Source organism: Heliangelus exortis, chromosome 2 (assembly GCF_036169615.1).
Source record: "Heliangelus exortis chromosome 2, bHelExo1.hap1, whole genome shotgun sequence".
NCBI lineage: Eukaryota > Metazoa > Chordata > Aves > Apodiformes > Trochilidae > Heliangelus > Heliangelus exortis.
In genome coordinates this window covers 31,569,622-31,589,675 of record NC_092423.1, presented here as the reverse complement: position 1 = coordinate 31,589,675, position 20,054 = coordinate 31,569,622, and the positions used below count along the sequence as shown (strand labels likewise).

Sequence of the window (20,054 nt, the reverse complement as noted above, 5' to 3'; positions counted from 1 at the left end):
TATACAGAGAAAAGTCCCCAAAATACAGAGGTGGCCGGGTAATTCCTTCTGCCCTTAAGTTCCTTTTGTTCAATACCTTCAGTTTTATGGCTAGATGCAAATTGGCTGCCAACATGTAAATTAGCTTATTCATTTATTTTTACAAGTCACAAGCAGCATCCTAAAGCTCATTAAAAACCAGCTAATATTTCCTGTCTGGCAGGCACTATTCAGTATAAGTGCACTTTCAAGGAAAAAAGATAAAGCAGGCTGATGCCTTTCCACAGATCTCTGTCTGTAGTTGGGTCATCTTCTCTGCCTGGAAGAGGTAGAGGGCAGAGGAGTTGCATTTGCTGTCTGGATGCACCTTTTCTAGCACACATGGTCCTTTCAGAGAGGAGGAGCACAAATGCTCTACTGGCAAAGAGCTGCTGCTGTAGAAAGTGGCAGGAAAGGGCAGAGACTCAGGGGAATGGCAGGGCAAAGACAACAGCTTCCTCGCTCCTCTTTGGCAGACAGGATGCTTTTCTGTGTCATACTGGTACTCTTATTCCAGTGCCTAAAAAAATTGTGTCTTTTGGACTTCCAGGAACAAAGTAAGGACACTTTGAATCATAGAATCATTGTGGAAAGGACCTTTAGGATCATCGAGTCCAGCTGTCAGTCCCTAATCACCCTAACCACTGAATCACCTCCCCAAGTGCCACATCTGCCAGTTTTTTTGTTTTAATAAAGTCAGGGATGGCAACTTCACCACCTCCCTGGGCAAATGGTTCCTAATGCTTCACCACCTTGTCAGTGATGATGTCCATTAATTAAGGGTAAAACAAAAATATTTTATTTTCCTTCTGTCCAACTCCCTATAACGATTAAAAAAAAAAAAATCACTGTGTTATTTATTTTGTAATCGCTGCTGCTGCAATACAGCCAACTCATTGCTGTTGTTTTTTAAACATGCCAAAACCAGCAGAATGCTAGAAAACACTCAGTTCATTCAGAAACCACAGAAGGTACCAGCCGGCAGGGCAGAATGGTCAAGATGCCACCAGAAAGATTTGTGACTGGAGGAAATTTTAATGTGTAGTATAGAAAAGGTTCACGTAAAAGGTCACTACCAACAGGCCACACTACAGCTCATTATTCATTCATGAGATTGTCATTTAGCCCATCTGCACTTTCGGATACTCAAGTACCTTCATACAATATTTAAAGAATTCAGAGAAGCTCCTGTTACCTCTGCAGAGGAAGAGGCTGCACGTAAAAGGTGCCAGTCAAGAAGCGGTGGCTTCCATTTGATTTTGCAACTTTGCTGTTTACAAAAGCAAGAAAAATCATGCATTAGCAATTAAATAACTACAAAAAAAAAATTTTTTTTTTTTGGCTATGTTCTTTGCTGTGACTCTTGATTCATCCTGTGCCTTAAAGGACCGATGGGAGGGGCAGATGTTACTTCTATCCTACACATATCCTTCAACATTGAAAGTATCAAGTTATCAGGAATCAGCAAGCTTAAGGAATATATATAACCATCACATCTGCATCACCTCATCAGTCCTTAGTGTACCTTAAAATGTTCACTTCAAGTGCTTACCTAAAAATAATCTGTTATTCCATCATTTCCATTCTGTAGTCATCAACCCTATCCAGTTCAAATTGGAGATCACAAAATTCCTGATCCTCTGAACTGCATACCAAAATTTCCACAGGGCTGGGGAGTCACAGGATGAACAGTTGCAGGATGGACAGCTTAGAGGCACAAAGTGCTCTTTCCTGAGACAAGACTGTACATCCTCCCCATACCCATGCAATACCACCTGTCCAGCCCCAGGGTTGCAAATTATTGCATTCTCCTCACCAAGGGACCAGTTACAATCCTTCAGAAAGCCCTTAGGTCTTCTCATAGAAAGGAGTGAGTTCAGAGCTGGCATGCAGACCAGGTTCATAGACCCAAAGAACATGCTCAGTGTCCCTCTGGGACCATTCTGCAGATACCTGGCACAGAGAAGGTATAGCCCTGAGTTGAGTGTACTGGAGACACTCTGAAATGCTAATATCACATAATGTTTTTCTCATTTCACAGGAAATTAGGCGGTAGAAGTGGAAGAAAAGGCAGTTCATTATTCCCTAAAATGTCAGATAAAATCATTTAAGTCAGCGCATTAAAATATGATTACTGTTTGTTAGAAAAAGAAAAGATGACAGAAGAAGGGGGCAGCTTTTATTTGGGTAAAAAGCAAGCAGAAAATGCAGCTTCCAGTGACCTCAAGACTTGAATACTCAGACATTCTTAGTATGCTTCAATTATTGAGTTCCCCTGTGATGTATATGGAGTTTCATTTTGACCCACAGGCTATTAAACATGATCTATGACACTTTCAGAAAAGCCATAGATTGGAGTTCAGCCTGTAACTCAAACTTTTTTTTTTTCTTCCATCATTGGTTATTAATGTGCATATGGCACTGAGCATAATGCAGAGGTGCACAGATATGCAGAAACACTGTGCTGCTTTACAGAAACATAGTCAATAGAGTCAACCAGAACTAAATTAACTGTGTTGAGTGTCTTCAAACTCTGCTTTCTTATTAAAAACAGTGCCCTTCATAGATAGGCACAAAAGGCCATTTAAAGTATTAGCCAGTATGTTCTAACTTCAACATATAGCACAGGAAAAGATGAGTAACTAGCCCTGTTGCAGAGGAAAATACATGCTGCTTGGACAACCAAGTACTATGTAGTCAGGAATCTGAATGAATTATCTAAAACCAACAAAATATATCAAGAATATATCAAGAATATATCAAGAATTTGCCATAGGTCAGAATGGAAACTATCTGACTCTAAACAGGCCAAGAATGCATACTGTATTTTTGTTGATGATCTAAGCCATAGATTTACAGGTCACCATTACTTGGAGAGCATGAGTTTATGAGGAATAAAACTGTGTTTGATTTTGTAGGGCTGTGTGGCTTTTTTGTTGACCAACTGGAAAGAGAAACTGGAACATGCCAACAATAGGGGCTGGAAAAATGAGATGACAAGAAACCCAGAAAGTCCGAAGGGAAATGCCAAATCCTGCAACCCCACATGTGAACAAATGCCAGAGGGTCACCCAGATGAAAAGCTGCTTGGAAAAAAAGGACATGGGGGGGGGGGGGGGGGGGCCAGTGGACACCAAGTTGAATGTAATTCAGCAAATGTGTCCTTGCTATAAAGGCAGCTTTTCTAGTCTGGGCTGCAATAGGCAAAGTACTGCAAGCAGGTTGAGGGAGGTGATCATTCCCCTCTATTCAGCACTAGTGAGGCCACACCTGGAATCCTATGTCCAGCCCTGGGCTCCTTAGCACAAGAAAGGCACAGACACAATGGAGAGAGTCCAATGAAAGGCCACAAAGAGGGTAAAGGGTCTGGAGTGTCTCTCCTATGAAAAAACTCTCAGAGCTGGGACTGTTGAGCCTCGAGATGAGAAGTCCTGGGGAAGGACTGGGGAACCCAGATTTATACCTGAAGAGAGGGACTGGAGAGGAAAGCAGGCTTTTTGCAGTAGTTCCCAGTGACAGGACCAGAAGCAACAGGCACGGACTCAGGAGGTTCCCTCTGAACATTAGGAAACACTTACTTCACTGTGAGGGTGATGAAACACTGGCACAGGTTGCCCAGTGATGTTGTGGAGTCTCCATCCTTAGAGATAGTCAAAAGATGTCTGGATATGGTCCTAGGAAACCATGCTGAGATGGCCCTCTTTGAGCACAGGTCTTAGAAAAGATGAGCTCCAGAAGCCCCTTCAAACCTCAATCATTCTGTGAATCTGTCCCAAGTTTTTCTAAGAATCTAGTTACTTCAGTAATATTATGCTTTATTCCATCCTCTCCCTTTTCAATAATAACTTTCTTTTACAATATCCCAAGATATAAAGACCTAATCATATACATATGTATGCACGCACAGACACATTTATATTCAAAAAGAGCATATGAACAATTCTAAAAAGTCTCCCAGTATTGCATTACAAAATACAAAATTCACTTCTACATCAGTAATGAACAAAAATGCAATGCTGTTCTATGTGACAGGACTCCAAGAAATTATTATTTTTATTATGCTATTGGGAAATAACAAGAAGTACAAATGAGGATGACATGTTGAAGTGTTCTTAATAGAAAAACGTGATAAACTCTCACATCATGTCTTTATTTCCTTATTTTCTTTATCTATAAAATATAGGCAACTTATCACTAATTTGCCTGCCTTTCAAATATGTAACAAGGGTCAACTAGTGGGGCAGACTAAATCTAAATTCCCTTTGGCTTCCAATGCTCTGAAGAGAGCTTAATGTCTTGTTGCATGTTGTTTGGTTTTTTTAAATGACATAGTTGACTTAGTTTTCAGATGAGCTGGTTTTGCCTATTATTATAAGGACGGGCTAATAATAACAAAAATGTTCAATTATTCTTCGTTCTTGTGCTCACAGCAATAGTAATTCTTTTCTTTTCTACCTTAGTGATTCATAGTAGGATATACCATACCAATGCTTCCATTTCATTCTACTACCTAGCAAGATGTCTATTATCTCCAAATAAGGAGCATATCTTACTTTTTGAATTCTTGACCAACACAAAGTTTTTCTGAGGTATGGCACCAGCTGCCTACTGTAAATGCAGCTCACTATGAGAACTGTGCCACTGTCACTTACGTGCCCCCAGAATCAGTTTTCTGGAAAACATATGGGGTTTAGTTTTACCCTCGTGGTTCTTCTACAAGCAGTGTGATTTTATAACAATTGATGAAAAAGTCTGCTCTGGTTAACATGCTGTATCTATCTGAAAGCCACACAAACTAAATAGTACTGTCATTGTTCAACTGGAAATAGCACTAAGGTTTATGAATTGCTTTAGCATCCTTAAGTCAATTGAATCTGTGGCAATGAAGTGGAGAATGGGAGTCCCACTGAATCCCCAGACCTTTGTTCCTTTGAGTTAGAAAATAAGGTTTTTTACAGGCTTCCTATCTGTTAACAGAAATATCTGCATGAAGCTTTTAACAATGCAAAGGTTTGAAATTAGGTGGTTTGTTTTCTATATCTGAACTGAAAGCTAGAATGACCTTCAGGATTTAGCAGTATGCAAAATTCTTAAGATATTGGTCAAGTGGACCCTTTGCTTCCCCTCTAAGAGGGCAGTACATCTACAGAGACTGTAACCCACTGTCCTATGTGATCTGCTTGGATCCTGCAAGAAGGGTCATGTTAGCCAACTAGTCCTAGTTTAACACTTTTTAAACTGAAATAAGTACCATACTTATGTATGGTCATATCACTCCCAGTACCTGAGCTAAGGTAAGTACCTGAGCTAGCTAAGGTACCTTCACAGATCACTACATATTGTAATGAAAATACATCTTGCATTGATCTCCCTGGAAGGTTTAGTTCTTTACTTTGAATTTATCACTCTCTCATGGTTTTATTTCCTCACAATATTTTTTCTGCTGTGTTTGGTCCTGCCTCCCCAGCTTCATTACACGATGTGTATTACCACAGGGAGAAATTATTGAACCTTCCATTGTCCTCCAAAGGATTTCAAGAAACAGCTAGTGCGAAACTTACTTCACCTCTTGAGATCTGAGCAGTCTTGCCCTACAGGGGGCTTGGGGAAGACAAAATTCTTGTTCAGCCTGAACGCAACATAAGGAGCTGCAGCAGCAGACTCCTTCCCCACAGCTTCGATCGTTTCTGCAAGCTGAGCACCAGGGATCAATAGACCTCAGTCCCCAGTGGGCCTTGAACATGCCTTGCTCAGCATTAAGTTGCTAACAAAAGTTGCCCTGCACTCTCATCTAGTAAACCATACAGCAGCAAAGCCATTTGGTCGTCCTCTCTTTGCTCTGAGAAATGAGGGGTAGGGTTAGCAGCTGGGTAACTGCTCTTATGATAGAGATGTTTTGCTGTCAGATGTGTTATTCTTGTTGGTTGAGATATAAATATCATCAGCTGAGATATCGCCTGATATACAAATCTAGGAAGGGACTGAAAGGCAGAATAAAAATACTCTGCTATCCAAAAGATGAAACTTAGATGGTTAAAATGAAGTGGAAAGAAATTTCGTGATATTCACCCTTGGCTATTGACCTTAATTGAAAATGGTCCACTGACCAAAAAGAAGTGAAGATTTCTGCATGAACAGAACTGCTTTTAAGTGAACCCAACTGGTACTACCCATGCCTGAAAAGCCAGTCTGGAAGGGGGGGCAAGCAAAGAACTGCAACAGAAATCTCTACAATTGATATATCACGAATTACTAAAATATCATTTAAAACTATCACAGAAAGCCTGAGCTGGAAGCAAATGTGAGATAGATCAACCTCACAAACTGCTGTATGTGGCTGAAAGTTAAGTACAGTTAAGTACAACCCCACCAATGTACAACATACACACAAGTGTAGCTAGCATCCAGGTACCATGCTAAGGTGAGGTGGGCACCATCAATACATAATGCCTTGATCGCTACTTATCTTCATGAAGAATTAAACAGTGAATTTGGCCTTTTCATTTACCACTACTTCCTCAATACACATGCAAGACTAAATATGACAGGGCACAAAGACATAAATTGAATTTATGTGCAGACAAGCAGTCAGAAACCAAAGTATTCCATTTTGAATTAACAGATTTTTTAAAAGGCGTGTTATTTTTGTGCTCTTATAGTTCAAATCTACAAAGAAGTCACTTAAAACAGTCATGCTAAATGTCTATTTTAATTAACAACTACAGACACTTTTGTACTGAGTTTTATTTAACTGCAGGAAAAAATATTAAAAGGGAAAGTGTGCAAATCCCTCATTAAAAAGGTATTGAAACAGTGCAATAATTTTTTTCTGCTATTATATTCCACTCTATTGTTCCTCCTCATTTACCAGAGTTCAGATCTCTCTGTTCAACAATAACTATCATTTATATGCAGCTAAACTACAAAGATTTTATTCATCTTCTGCTGTATATTATGTACTATTAGTTGCAAAATGAGAGCTATTGCTACTTTAACAAGTGACTGCTTATTATATTATTACATTTCTAAGCACTACCCTCTGCTGAGTAATGGTTATACTACAACATAAGTTATTAAACCACTACTTGTTTTGTGGCTTCTTGGCTTATTGTACCTCTCTCCCCTAAGGTCCTTGCCTCCAGCATTACCCACACTGAGCCTCCTGCTCTCACCTCTACAAGAATGATGTATTTCTGCCCCTTTTTAACACAATACTGAGAATTTAGCCAGGTCCATTGAATTAGGAGATTTTGCAGTGCTTCCCTGTAGAAACCTGTAAAAGCAGCATCTAAACCAGCACACAGCACACTCAGGATTTAGTGTTGGGTTCTTTGTGCTTGTGTTTATGGAACAAGGCAAATGAGGTGGGATCCTGGCATCCCTAAGGTTCCCTTCCTGTGTAATTAAAAACCAGACAAGTCTTTCCCAAAGGAAAGACATTAGGTTGCCTATGTTTCTGACATTAGGTTGCCCAAGTCATGATCTGTGAGTTCTCTTTCTCTGTGTTAAAGATGGAGGGAAACTGTGACAGCTCCTCAAGTAACTTCCTTGGGTAAATGCTTGAAGTTACACAGGATGAATCTGGAATTCTTGTTGACCCTGAGGATTTCCCTGACAAACAAAATTTTTTCAGACAACCCCTATAGAGGCCCACATCTGATTCCCTGAAATGACAATCCATGCCCTTGGAAGGTCTTCCTTTTAGACTTGCCAGAGAAATCTCTTCTGCCTGCAGATTTTAACTTCTTGAGGTCCACAATAGATTTTTAGGTGGCTTTAAGAGAAAGGCTGAAGGATGGCACCATCTCTTAACAATTCTTACATGTTGGAAAAAAACCCCAGAATGACTCATTTGTTTTCTTTCTGTTCCTTTCCACACACTTCTACACCACTACATTATTTCAATGCAACAAGAAAGCACATGGGATCAGAAACAATTAGATCAACATACAGTATTTTCAAATGACCAATTAAAAGCTCCAGATCTGTCAGTCACAATGATTTAGCCAATCTAGCTCCCATGTGCTTCCGTGTAAATCTTACTATTGATTTTCCTGTCATTTGATGTGGCCCTCCACAGAAACTCAGGTCAAACAGACCTAGATGCTCAAGTCAGTAGACTACTTGTTACTGTAAAAATTATTCACGTAAGCAAAATTCACAGAAATGTGTCTCTAACATTACTCTTCAAACACTGTAAAATACTGCTTAATTGTTTTCTAGCTCAAATGTAAGAAGAACTCAAAGTTTTTTTAGCCCAGGGGTGCCAAGCATTCAAGTAACAGCATTTTGCACACAAAGCCCAAGTGGAAATAGACTTGCAGTGATAAGTTGGGGGCCTCTCTTGTGCATAAACCTGGGTTTGTTGCATTTAATGGTGTGACTATAATTTATGCCATTTTTCTCTTGTTCTTCCAAAATATAGAGGGCAGATATTATTAATATAACCAAATGAATGTCTTGTTTCTCCTTTGCATTCAAACCTCATCCTATAGTCAATAGATATTTTGAATACTGAATTGGGTCCTTGATTAGTGTTTGATTTATGCCACAAAGACCACAAGATTCAAAGGTTGCCAAGGCAACACTACTTCAACCTCCTTACATTTCTGCTTTGATATAAAACCTCTCATTATAGAAATGTATCACAACACCAGTCAGCATGACAGGCTATTTTACAAATATGCCTTCGGACAGCAAACAGCTATATTCCTCTCTCAAGTTACAGGGAAAGGAAGCAATAAGGTTACCTTTTACTGAGGGAGAGAAGGGAGGACCAAAAATTACATTCCAAGATACATAGGTTTTATTATGAAATGATATCCTAAGCCTTCTAGTACAGTCAATATGTTTTGTATTATTTGGGCGAAAATCCCCAACAGAGTATGAAGCAAAAAAACCCAAACAAACAAACAAAAAACCAAACAAAAAACCCACAAGTAGAATCTGAGACTAAGATAATTTTGAGTAATTGAAACTAACAACTGTGTATAAAAGCTTTACTGAGTCACTGGAAATCAAGATACTCCAGCATACATTGTTTACAACTACAAACCAGGCGAAGTTTAGTAGAGCATAAAAGACTTGCCAGGAACCCACTGACACCTTTTAACTTCCAATTTTGAGGTCTAAAGTGGTACTTAGCAATATACCACTGGCATTTTTTACTGGGCAGTGTTCAATATGGAGCACTGCACCTACAGTTATGCTGTAGGCAAAGCCAGACTCTCATAGGAGGAGGTCTTTTTTAAAGATGGTTATTTCTGTGCTTACCCTCTTCACCTTCTAGACCACACCAAGTCTGAGCAAACTACAGGCTGATTCACAACCCACAAGGGATGACAGCAGTAGATTCAGATGCACCCTTCCAAACCTTTCCTTGTGCCCCACCACCTTCTGTGCCACCAGGAGGCCTTCCAGAAACAGCGTTGCTAACAAGCACCCAATTCTGCACCATCTGGAGGCATTCCAGGATGAGCTGAGAAAGCTGACCTTTGAATTGCTACAGACAAGACTGTTACAAGAAGGATTATGCACAAATATTTGTAGTTATGGAAAAAAATACAAACATCAGAATGGTCTGGACTTGAAATTTTTACTTCTCCCCTCACATCCATTTCTGGACTGTAATTTCCAGTTAATGCTTTTCTCACTGTGACCTGGTGACAGCCTGATACAGACACATTGACCATCCTCAGCAATAAACTAAATAAATCTTAATGGAGTGTTGTAAGAGGAAGAGGTGCAAAAATACCACTAGGGGACACACAGAGTACTAGAAAAGCAATTGTTCCTTCATCTCAGAAGTTATGTCAAAGCCAGGTCAGAGACAACTGCCCCCAGTTTGCAATGACTAAATAACACCATTTAAAAATAAATCTAATTGAACTAATAGCTCCCCAGTTAACACAGACTGCCTGTTTCTATGGTTTCTACAAGAAGAAATCCACCTTTACTTACTTGTGAAGAATGTCACTGAAAAACACCTTATATCCTAAGTTCCTTTACAGGATATGCCAAGTGCTATGGCACTGAGAGGACTGCAAAACATTCGGGGCACAGACTATGCTGGACCACCCAACTGCATCCAAAGCCTTGCAGTACTGTCTAGAAAAACAGTTTCACTACACAGCAAAATTCCTGATGTTATCCCCACAGATAAAAAAGTTGTAAGACTGGATGTACACAGAATTCCCAGTTTCACTAGATAACAGAATAATGTACTATTTATGCAGTTCTTTACTTCCTCACCACTATGTTGTTTCTCTTTCCCTAACATGTTCAGGTGATTACATGAATGACCAGTTAATCACTGACCCAAACTCACTAAGCCACTCCTACCTACTGCCTTTCTGCTTTGCACAACGGAGACTCTGAGGAGGGCAATTTTTATACCTTTAGTTAATTTTAGTTAACTAAAAAATAAAAACTAACTAAAAACAAAACTAACTTTTATATCTTTAATTTTTTTTTAGTTAATTTTTATACCTTAGCACTAAAACTCACATAAATAACCTTAGAAGACAGCATGTTATTCTGAACAATATTGCTGAAAAAGCAGTTAAATAAAATCAATTACTCGTTCACAGTATTTTTAAGGTATATTACAATGTTAGAATTAGAATCATAGAATTTTCAGGGTTGGAAAGGACCTTTAAAATCATTTAGTTCCAACCCCTCCTGCCATCACCTCCCACTAGATCAAGTAGCTCAGAGCACTGTCCATCCTGGCCTTAAAACTTCCAGGGACTTCCACCACCTCTCTGGGCAACCTGTTCCAGTGTCTCACCACCCTCATGGTGAAGAACTTTTTCCTAACATCTAATCTAAATCTACCCTTCTCTAGTTTGAAGCCATTCCCCCTAGTCCTATCACTTCCTGACATCCTAAAAAATCCATTGTCAGCTTTTTTGCAGGCCCCTTCAGGTACTAGAAGGCTACAGTAAGGTCTCCTTAGAGCTTTCTCCTCTCCAGACTGAATAACCCAAACTCTCTCACTCTGTCTTCACAGGAGAGCTGCTCCAGCCCTCTGATCATCCTCCTGGCCCTTCTCTGGACACACTCCAGCACGTCCATGTCTTTCTTGTAACAGGGGCTGCAGAACTGGACACAGTACTCTAGGGGGGATCCCATGAGGGCAGAGTAGAGGGGGAGAATCCCTTCCCTTAACCTTCTGGTCACGTATCTCTTGATGCAGCCAAGGATCTGGTTGGCTTTCTGGTCTGCAAGTGTGCACTGATGGCTCATGTTGAACTTATCCACCAGCACCCCCAAGTCCTTTTCCTCAGGGCTGCTCTCCAGGCAGTCCCTGCCCAGTCTATATTGGTGCTTGGGATTGCCTTGATCCAGATGCAGGACCTTGCACTTGATCTTGTTGAACTTCATGAGGTTGGCATGGGCTCACCTCTCCAGCCTGTCGAGGTCCCTCTGGATGGCATCCCTTCCCTCCAGTGTGTCAGCTGCACCACAGAGTTTGGTGTCATCAGCAGACTGGCTGAGGGTGCTCTCAATGCCACCATCCATGCTGGCAAAGATGTTAAACAAGATCAGTCCTAATACTGATCCTTGAGGGACTCCACTTGTCATTGGCCCCCACTTGGACAGGGACTCCTTGACAGCCACAGACATATGTTTCCCTAATTATTGTCAGATATGCAGGTCAACAAAAAGGAAGACTGATTTTTTGATAAATAGAATAACTGATGTTAAAATGTTGTATGGAAAGAAAAATTGTGAATTAAAATATTTTCATGCTCATTTTAGTGAAATGATGGGAAAAATCTTCTCTAGTTTCTTGCAGTCAAGAAACTATACACATCCTCATCTGGCCATCAATGGCATAATAAAACAACATCTCCAGTGGTCACCATTTAGACCTTGCTGATCAGTATGCATTCCTTCTTGTCCAGCCATATATTTGACCTGATTAATATAATACTAATATAATGACCAGTCTGTTTACATCAGCAGTGTCAGAATAAATGGACATTAGTTGGACAAGTCAAGTCAGCCCTAGTTTTTGTGACTGGGTGCTGTCATCTCATCTGTTCATTGATAGGTGTTGTGCCCCAAACTGGCCCTCTGTATTACAAAAAGGTAGTAACCCCAGACAAATCAAGGAGGTGAAATAACATATTTTGTTGCCTAAAGTAACACAATTAACAATCACTATTTGTTTTCCTTCCTATGGGAGAGAAATTTGTGCCATTCAGTGCCTTGGTTTGCTGAGGAGTTTTGATCTGCTGTGCAGGAAATGTTCTGGGGCCTTTGCAGAAAGGAGAGAAATAAGTTTTGAGGTTTTTTAATGCTTCATCAGAAGAGCGTAAGAATTAAGACAGTGTCACCTTGCCCATGAAAAGAGCAGCTGGGATCTGCAGCAGTGCTTGATTCTTTAGAGAAACTGCACACAAACTCTTTTCCCTTCAAGTTCTCTCCCACAACACCAGCTAGGCTATCTGCATTTCTAGTGTCAGTCTATTTATATCAGTACATAAAATAAGCCAGGCATCTATTCACTACCCTGACTGATGCACCACAGAGCAGCAGAGCAAAGAGCCAGTAAGTTACACTAAAAAGCCACGCACAATATACAGCCTCAGAGCCATTTGTTTTGCTTCATTCCTCTCCTCCTCAGTCCCCTTCCTAAATGTATAAATCAAAAGGTGGCAGTTGTAACGTTATTTCTTCTGTGCCTTCCCATTCCTCCTTTCCAAATCCTCACTCCTCAATGGGTTGAGGAGCTGTTATGCAGCTCCGTGTGTATTCATGCATAGATATACACATATATAGGCCTTCCATTCTAAAGACAGGAAGGGAAGCCCCATATGAGAGGATCACAACCCACCACAAAGCATGATAAATGTAAAGTCTTTACATCCACACAGTAACTCTGCATGGCTCTGTACTGCAAAAGTTAAATAGATTTCCAAAACGATACGGATAGGGTTAAGGCAGACCTCACCCCTAAAGACACCCACAGCCAGCATGAACTGAAAGCAATTCCTGTGAAAAGAAAGTTTAATAAAAGAAAAGAAGACTTTATAGGAAGTATGAATACATATATAGTATGTATAGCTCGTACACATAATACATATATTATGCGAGTATGCATGCAGTATACACATCTATGCTCCAGTTAAATTTTTAGTAACAAATTCTTGGAAAAAATAATTGCAGGACACAACAGCTGCTACAGAGGACCAAACAATGAGTTAAATTCAATTTCTTATAGAATAGCTTATTCAGTAAAACATAATACCATAGTGTCTATTGACTTCTTAATTAAGTCTTAACTGATTCCACACTAGTAACTTCAAAATTTTACTATTGCTTTTTTCAGGATGTTCATGATTTTCTATCAAGATGACAAAGAGTCACCAAAACTCTCACCAATTAAGTTTTTATCATTGTATGCCTGTTGCCATTTATGGGTTGTTTAACAACAGAAATGTATTCTTAAGCACTTCCTCACTTGTGTTATCATAGATCATTATAGATAAGGCAAGAAAAGTTCCAAGGACAATATTAAGTGTCTGAAACAAGTAATGAATACACTGTCCAGACAAGAGATGCAGATTTATCTGGCCCACAACTCAATCAGCAAGCTACAGATAACACTGTTCATGGAACACTCACCCGGTGTAGCTTCTGCCAAAATTCAGGTCCTTCCTCCATTTTTCTTAAGCTTGGTGGAATGTACCAAAAGCAAACGTTTGCATACTCTGGCTAAAAAAGAGAACAACCAGTTGCTTATGTTATTTAACAAATGAAACAGAAATGTATAAAACAGTTTGTTAGTTCCTTTTTTTTCAGGGGACAAAAAAAAAAAAAAAAGAGACTTTGAGTTTTTTACTCATTTCTTCACCAAACGTGTTACCATGCATTACAACAGGCTGCCCAGGGAACTGGTTGAGTCATCATCCATGGACATATTTAAAAGATATATAGATGTGGTGCTTAGGGAGATGGTTTAGTGGTGGAGTTTGCAGTGTGCTAGGTTAATGGTGGAACCCGATGATCATAAAAGGTCTTTTCCAAACTAAACAATTCTACAGTTCATTACAACTTCCTTCCCCAACTCATGTTTGTTTCCCTTTTTTTAAAGTTTAAGATAGCCTTCACTGCATCACATCTCTTCGTGTTTCCAGAAAAAGGAAACCTGTTTGGGTTCCTTTTTCATTTTTTCTCCTTATACACCTATTTAACCTTTATTTAATCACATATTTAATCACGTTTGGTAATTAAAATTTTGGTTGGCATAGAGAGGTAAGTTACCAATTTCAAAACTGAAGCAACTTTACAGAGAAGAACACTTTTTCCCAAAGTGTTCTGGTTTTAAATTGAAGTTTGCTATGACATCTTTTACACAACACACACACACTGTGATTTTGTCACCATCTAACACTTGTACACCAAATAATTTTTCTGATGAATGATGCAATTTTTTTTGGATCACATGACATACAACACTCTGCACAGCACCAGAGTTAATGCTGGCTTTCTCAACTTCCATGCTTTTTAAGAATCTCAGGACATTTTGCATGGTATGTGGCATATATGTGGATATATCTTGTCCAATATCTAGGCAGGCCTTTTGAGCAAAAACTGAGATGCTATATTTCTGCTTTCTTCTAGAGAAATTTTTGCCTTTAAACTCAGCAGAGATTTAGCTGCAAGTCTTCTGACAAGAAGAATGGCTGTTCAATATGCATTTAAAATAAGGTATTTTGTGCTTACGAGGTTCCCACTTCACTTATCATTAAGAAAATGTTTCCCGCAAACGAGACCAGGGTCTCTCTCCGTGTCCTGCTAATTTTGAACTTTTTGTTTATTTTACCTGTACAGATAGCAATAGCATGAGGAATAAATTCCTGTTCCACACTTCCCATTAAACCCATTATTCAATTCTGACCCACATTATTTGTAACACAGTATTTAACTGGGGTCTAGATTACAAACTCACACACCCCTCTCCCCTCCCACACACCACCCTCATTAGTACTGGTTGAAAGAGAAACAGAGAAGTTAAAAAGGAGCTTGGTAGCTGGGTCACACTACCTCTTTGCCTCACTGTGAATGGGGCTGCTCTTACAATCCCAGGCAGTTTGCTGAACAAGAAGAGCCCCCCAGCTGAGACGTGTTCTTTCATGAAAGGGCACTGGGAACTGCTCACATAATTTTCCGCCTCACTTCAAAGAATGCATTAAATACAATTTAATCATCAAGAAGAATATCGCTGTCAGCAGGAACAGAGCTGCCAACCTGCCACCTGCTGCCACTGAATGAAATAAAACTCAGCTCTTGAAGCCTGCTTTCTTTCCCCAAAGAGTACACACGTAAACACAGACCCTGAAATGGCAGTGGCTTCCTCATGAATGCAAGCACTAGCTCACTATTACAGGGCTTATTTTAAAACTGTTTAAAATCAGATGGCAGGAGAACACAGATGGCATATATTACCATATCACCATTGCCTATATTGCCTTCTTGATTATCTCTGTTTCCTTTCACACGTCAATTACATCATCCTCCTCTGAAAATATCATCCATTCTAGAAAAAGCTTACCTACCCCTAGCTTACTTTATTTCTGGTTATCTTGTCACAGCTTTTATACAAGCAGGTAAGTAGTTATACTACAGAAGAGTTCAGGAGGACTAAAGCACAAGCAGCATTTCCAGGCTGTGGAGTCGTTCTTGTTGCAGCACTTCCCTCACTGAGTGTTTCAGCAGATCATCTTCCTCAGCTTCTTGTCCAAAGCTCACCTTCCTTTCTCACATAAATGGCTCACATAATTGGGACCTGCTGCCTCCCAGCAGTCTTGGAATTTTCACTGTTTGCCCCCTGTACCTCAGACAACATTTTCTTAACCCTTGCTCAACTTCCTTCTTATAGCCCATGCTATACCACTCCCTCCAATCCCAGTTTTAATCCAGGTGTCCTGTTGCTACAGAAACTAAAGGGCAGTCTCTACTTTCACCAAAAGCTTTCACATCTACAGTAGGTCTGAGCTCTCTCTGCTGAGCTGTACTATAACAGAGAATGGAAAGCTTTAGACAGACTTGACACTTTAGTAACCCCATCATGTACTGCTGGCCCAGAATTCTTCCCTCCTTGTCAAGTTTCTCAGTAAGCACTTTCAAATTAGCAGTTTTTAGTGTTAAAGGGAAAGTTTATATTGTATAAAAACCACTTCATACACTTGTATTTCTTCTAGACAAACCTGGAATGCTCATGTCATCAGCAAGTGTAAACCAAATCTGCATCATTGCAGTTTGTCAATCTCCACGTGTGGCACGCTCTTCATTTCCCTTCCACCTCTATGTGGTCTTTTCCTTTCACACACATATACATTCCACAATACTGAAGATTTTTCTAAAAATGACAGGCCTATTCAGTGTCCCCAGATATTAGCCATAGTAACTGAAGAGCTTGGGGATAGATGGAAAACCAGAGCACTTTATCTCTGCCAACTTTATTCGTTTTCCCCTAAGCAAGATCACCAACAGATAATAAGCAGACGGGTTTAGCAAAGATGGGTTAAAACATAACTTCTGGGTAGTTTACAGGGAGATGGGTGTAGAAACAAAATTAAGATGAAAAAAATAGGCTTTAATGCAAAATTTTCATTTTTAGGGTCAAAATATTCTTCTATCCAGTACACATTCTCATCTGTGAGTCTGGCAAGCACTGACAGCCAGGCTCTTCACTTTCACAGAAAGTGCTCCATCTATACTCCCTCAGGCAACATAAGCCCAGAAGCTAGGAAAAGAGTGATGGCAGGGAATACAGAGCATGTTGTGTGCTCAATCAGATCTCTGCAACTCCAGCACACAAACCTCATTAAATCGTGTACTTCAAATACAACTTGACAATTGGCTAAATAAAATAAACCAAAATCAAGCAGTAGACACCCCCCAATAAAGTTCCATTTCCACTTACTTCCAAAATGAGCTGGAATCCTTCTCTTTTCATAATTTCCTCTGCTAGATATCTGTAATTAAAGATGCAGGAGTTTTAAGCACAGAATAAAACAATAGATACAAGGCAACAACCAAAAAAAATGTCTTAAACACCTAGATGTTTTTTTTCTTTTTATTATCTCCAATTTTTGTTTGTTTGGTTTTTTTTTTTTTTTTTCTCCCAAAGAAACCATGGAGTTAAACTTAATTTCTACATGCTGTGAAAATGCAGTAGCTATCAGTTCCTGGAAAGAAATGAAGGCTACAGCCAGCCAAGGAGCACTGAGGAGAGTCCAAATTCTGTCCTCAGGCACAGGTTTTTCAGTCGAGTCCCACCACACAAATTGTTCCTATTTGCATCAGGCTGCGAATTTTCCCAAGGCAAATTTCCATTGATGCTGCTCTCTAAAAATTACTTCCTCTGCCTCTTTTTTTCTGCTGATGTTGTGCTGATGCTGTGCTGCTATGTTATTTCGTGGTCACCCTGACATCTCTTGCATTACTTTGTCTAGCCCAGAAATTGAAAGTTCCCATGTACTTCAAGCCTAGCAATTTTCCCAGGACTGTACTTGTTCCACACTGCACCCAACAGTGTTTTTTTGTTCAGTTAGCCATTGCTGATGCACAATAATCCCTGGGCTTCCTATGCTAATAATGCATTGAAATAAGTGGCTTTTTTCTTCATCTATCAATACAAAAAACACAGAAGCCTTCAGTAGGAAGATGGGTTTGAAACAAAAACTTTGGATCTAAGTAGCTTCATTTTATAGAATTTCTTTAAAACATTACCTCAGCTTTGCCATGGCACATATTACACAGGAATTCTGAAGCAAAGAGGACACTCTGACATAGCTGGGACTTCTCTCTTTACCCCTCTCTTTACCTCTCAAAGCCTTCCTGAAGAAAACTTTGAAGAAATGTCCTCAAATTCAGACACCTTTTCCACAGAATTTTAGTCTGCTACATGAAGATTTTCCTGACCATAATAAAGCTGAGACTGTTAACCTACTGATCCTGTACAAATCTATTCTTTTTTCATTTACTTGACATTTTCCTGCCTGCAGCTGCATTAATGGTCATCACACAAATAATGCTTTTACCCACTTCTTGAGGAAGAGCAGTATTGTCAAAACAACCTCCCTCAGACCTCTCCACACGCCTGAAACCTGTCCCCACAGGGACACCTCTAGCACAGCTTCGTATCTGCAGTGCCTGCTATTCAGCAGACGTGCTGCAGAAACAGGTTGGCTAGGGAGGCTGTAAACAATACCCTCGGTGGTATAAAATTTTTTTTGAAACAGAGCACGGGGAGTTGTCACGCTGTTTATCGTTAACAAGTATTGTGTGTGTGACTCATTACCACTTAGCACACATCCTTGCCAGTTCCCATGACAAGCAGCTCTGTGTGTCACACCGTACTCTGCACTGTTGAGATGCTTCCCCTTTCACCATAAGAAGTCGAGACCCAGGGTTTTTTCTGACATGACCACATAGATCTTAACTGTGTGCATTGGTTTGTTACCTGGCTGTTAGTGTCTGTGCTGCTGTTTAGGTTGAAAGAGGCAAGTGGAAGGCTAGGTAACATCCGGGTATGTTGGGGGAAACCTGTTTCTATAGGGGAATTGTCCTAAGTAAAACAAGCTTAGTGCTTTTCTCTTGTTTAGTAGAAGACGCTTGCATGTGCCATCAATGAGACAGTGGCCCTCAATTTTATTTTTTTAAGAAATCATTAAAAACAAACCCCTGTATGGTGACCATATTTTTTCCTTGTTTTTGCCCTTTTTTTTTAATTTTTTTTTTTTTTTTTTTTGAGGTCTTGAAATGTTAGAGCTATTTTACATTGCTTAATGCCTTTCCCTCTTACTGCAAGTGCTTTTTTTATACCACCACCTGACATAGGATATCTGATGTCACTCAGGCTCACAACACTGTTAATCATGTTCTTAACTACATTGCCAGTGGGCTACAAAGGCAGCCATTAGAAAACCCATCACCCATGATTTATCTTTCCAGGACTATTTGACAGCAGTGAAGCCATTTACTCTGTGCATCTTTCCACACTTGACAGTGAAGTTTTATTATCATGTCTCAGTTGTAGAAAGTCAGAAGGGCTTGAGTCTCAGTGAGGACTGAAGTGCAAAGAGAAGTGGTATGTGCTACAATTAAGCCTTGCAGAAAATGAAGGGTGGAGATCTGCAGTGAGAGCAGACATATGTCTGCTAAGAGTGGGTGTCAGAAGAGGAATCAGGCAGAAAAACTGCAAAGATGCTCAAGTGTAAAATGCAGAGGTGGTTATAGCTGTATCCTAAAAGTAGATTACTTCTATTTTCTTTTTAGTATACTTCATAAAGCAACATCCCTGCAATAAAAACAATTAGGAGGAAAAAAACCAACACACCAGAAAATTTTCCCAAGTGATCAGCAGGATGGTCTACTGTAAATGTTTTTAAAATATACATATCCAAACAAGTAGCATCACAATGTTCCTGTGATATCTAATATACCAAAAACATTATTCACCTCCAAACCAACAAGAAATTAACAAAACAGTCAATAAACAAAGTGTGATGCAACAGAAATACGTATCTGCAATTACCTTAGAAACCCTGCAGCTCTGCATGCACACAGGGAAAAAAGTAAACTTGCTCTTAAGTTCTAGTCAGTGGACAAGTTCCAGAATGAATCCAGGTCTGTATTCATGAACAGTGAAACACAGCCTTTGCACCATCAAAGTAAAACCTACTGTAACAAACCAGGAGAAAGTCTGCACAGCTGTTGAGCAGCAAGGACACCTGGCATAGTGCCCAGTAAACCTGATGTCTCAGCTCCATAGTGCCCATGTCTGTGCAAAGTTGGGATAGAAATGCAGCTACCTTAAAAAAAAATGTACTTCATCAGATAATGACTAGGAATTAAATTTCTTCTTAAATGGAAAAAAACCAAAAAACAAACAAAAAGAAAAAAGGTGACAACCCAGTCACTCCTTAGAAGTGCTGAATCCTAACATTCAAAGAAAATATCGATCTCAGAAAGGTCATTAATCTCTACACTCTCAGTCAAACAACCTTGGCCAGTGA

General features: G+C 39.7%; 2 protein-coding genes across 5 annotated transcripts in view; one reads left to right on the top strand and one right to left on the bottom strand.

Moving 5' to 3' along the window:
- The window catches only part of TGFBR2 (transforming growth factor beta receptor 2), a 318,252-nt gene that overhangs the window by 93,991 nt on the left and 204,207 nt on the right, over nucleotides 1-20,054 (top strand). The gene's annotated exons all lie outside the window — the stretch shown is intronic.
- GADL1 (glutamate decarboxylase like 1) overlaps nucleotides 1-20,054 on the bottom strand; it is an 83,631-nt gene that overhangs the window by 21,674 nt on the left and 41,903 nt on the right. For all 4 annotated transcript variants that reach the window (XM_071735440.1, XM_071735443.1, XM_071735442.1 and 1 more), the window contains exons 13-14: nucleotides 16,958-17,009; nucleotides 13,654-13,743 (exon numbers count right to left, since the gene is read on the bottom strand). In XM_071735440.1, coding sequence (XP_071591541.1) covers nucleotides 13,654-13,743; nucleotides 16,958-17,009 — 142 coding nt within the window. The remainder of the gene's footprint in view (nucleotides 1-13,653; nucleotides 13,744-16,957; nucleotides 17,010-20,054) is intronic.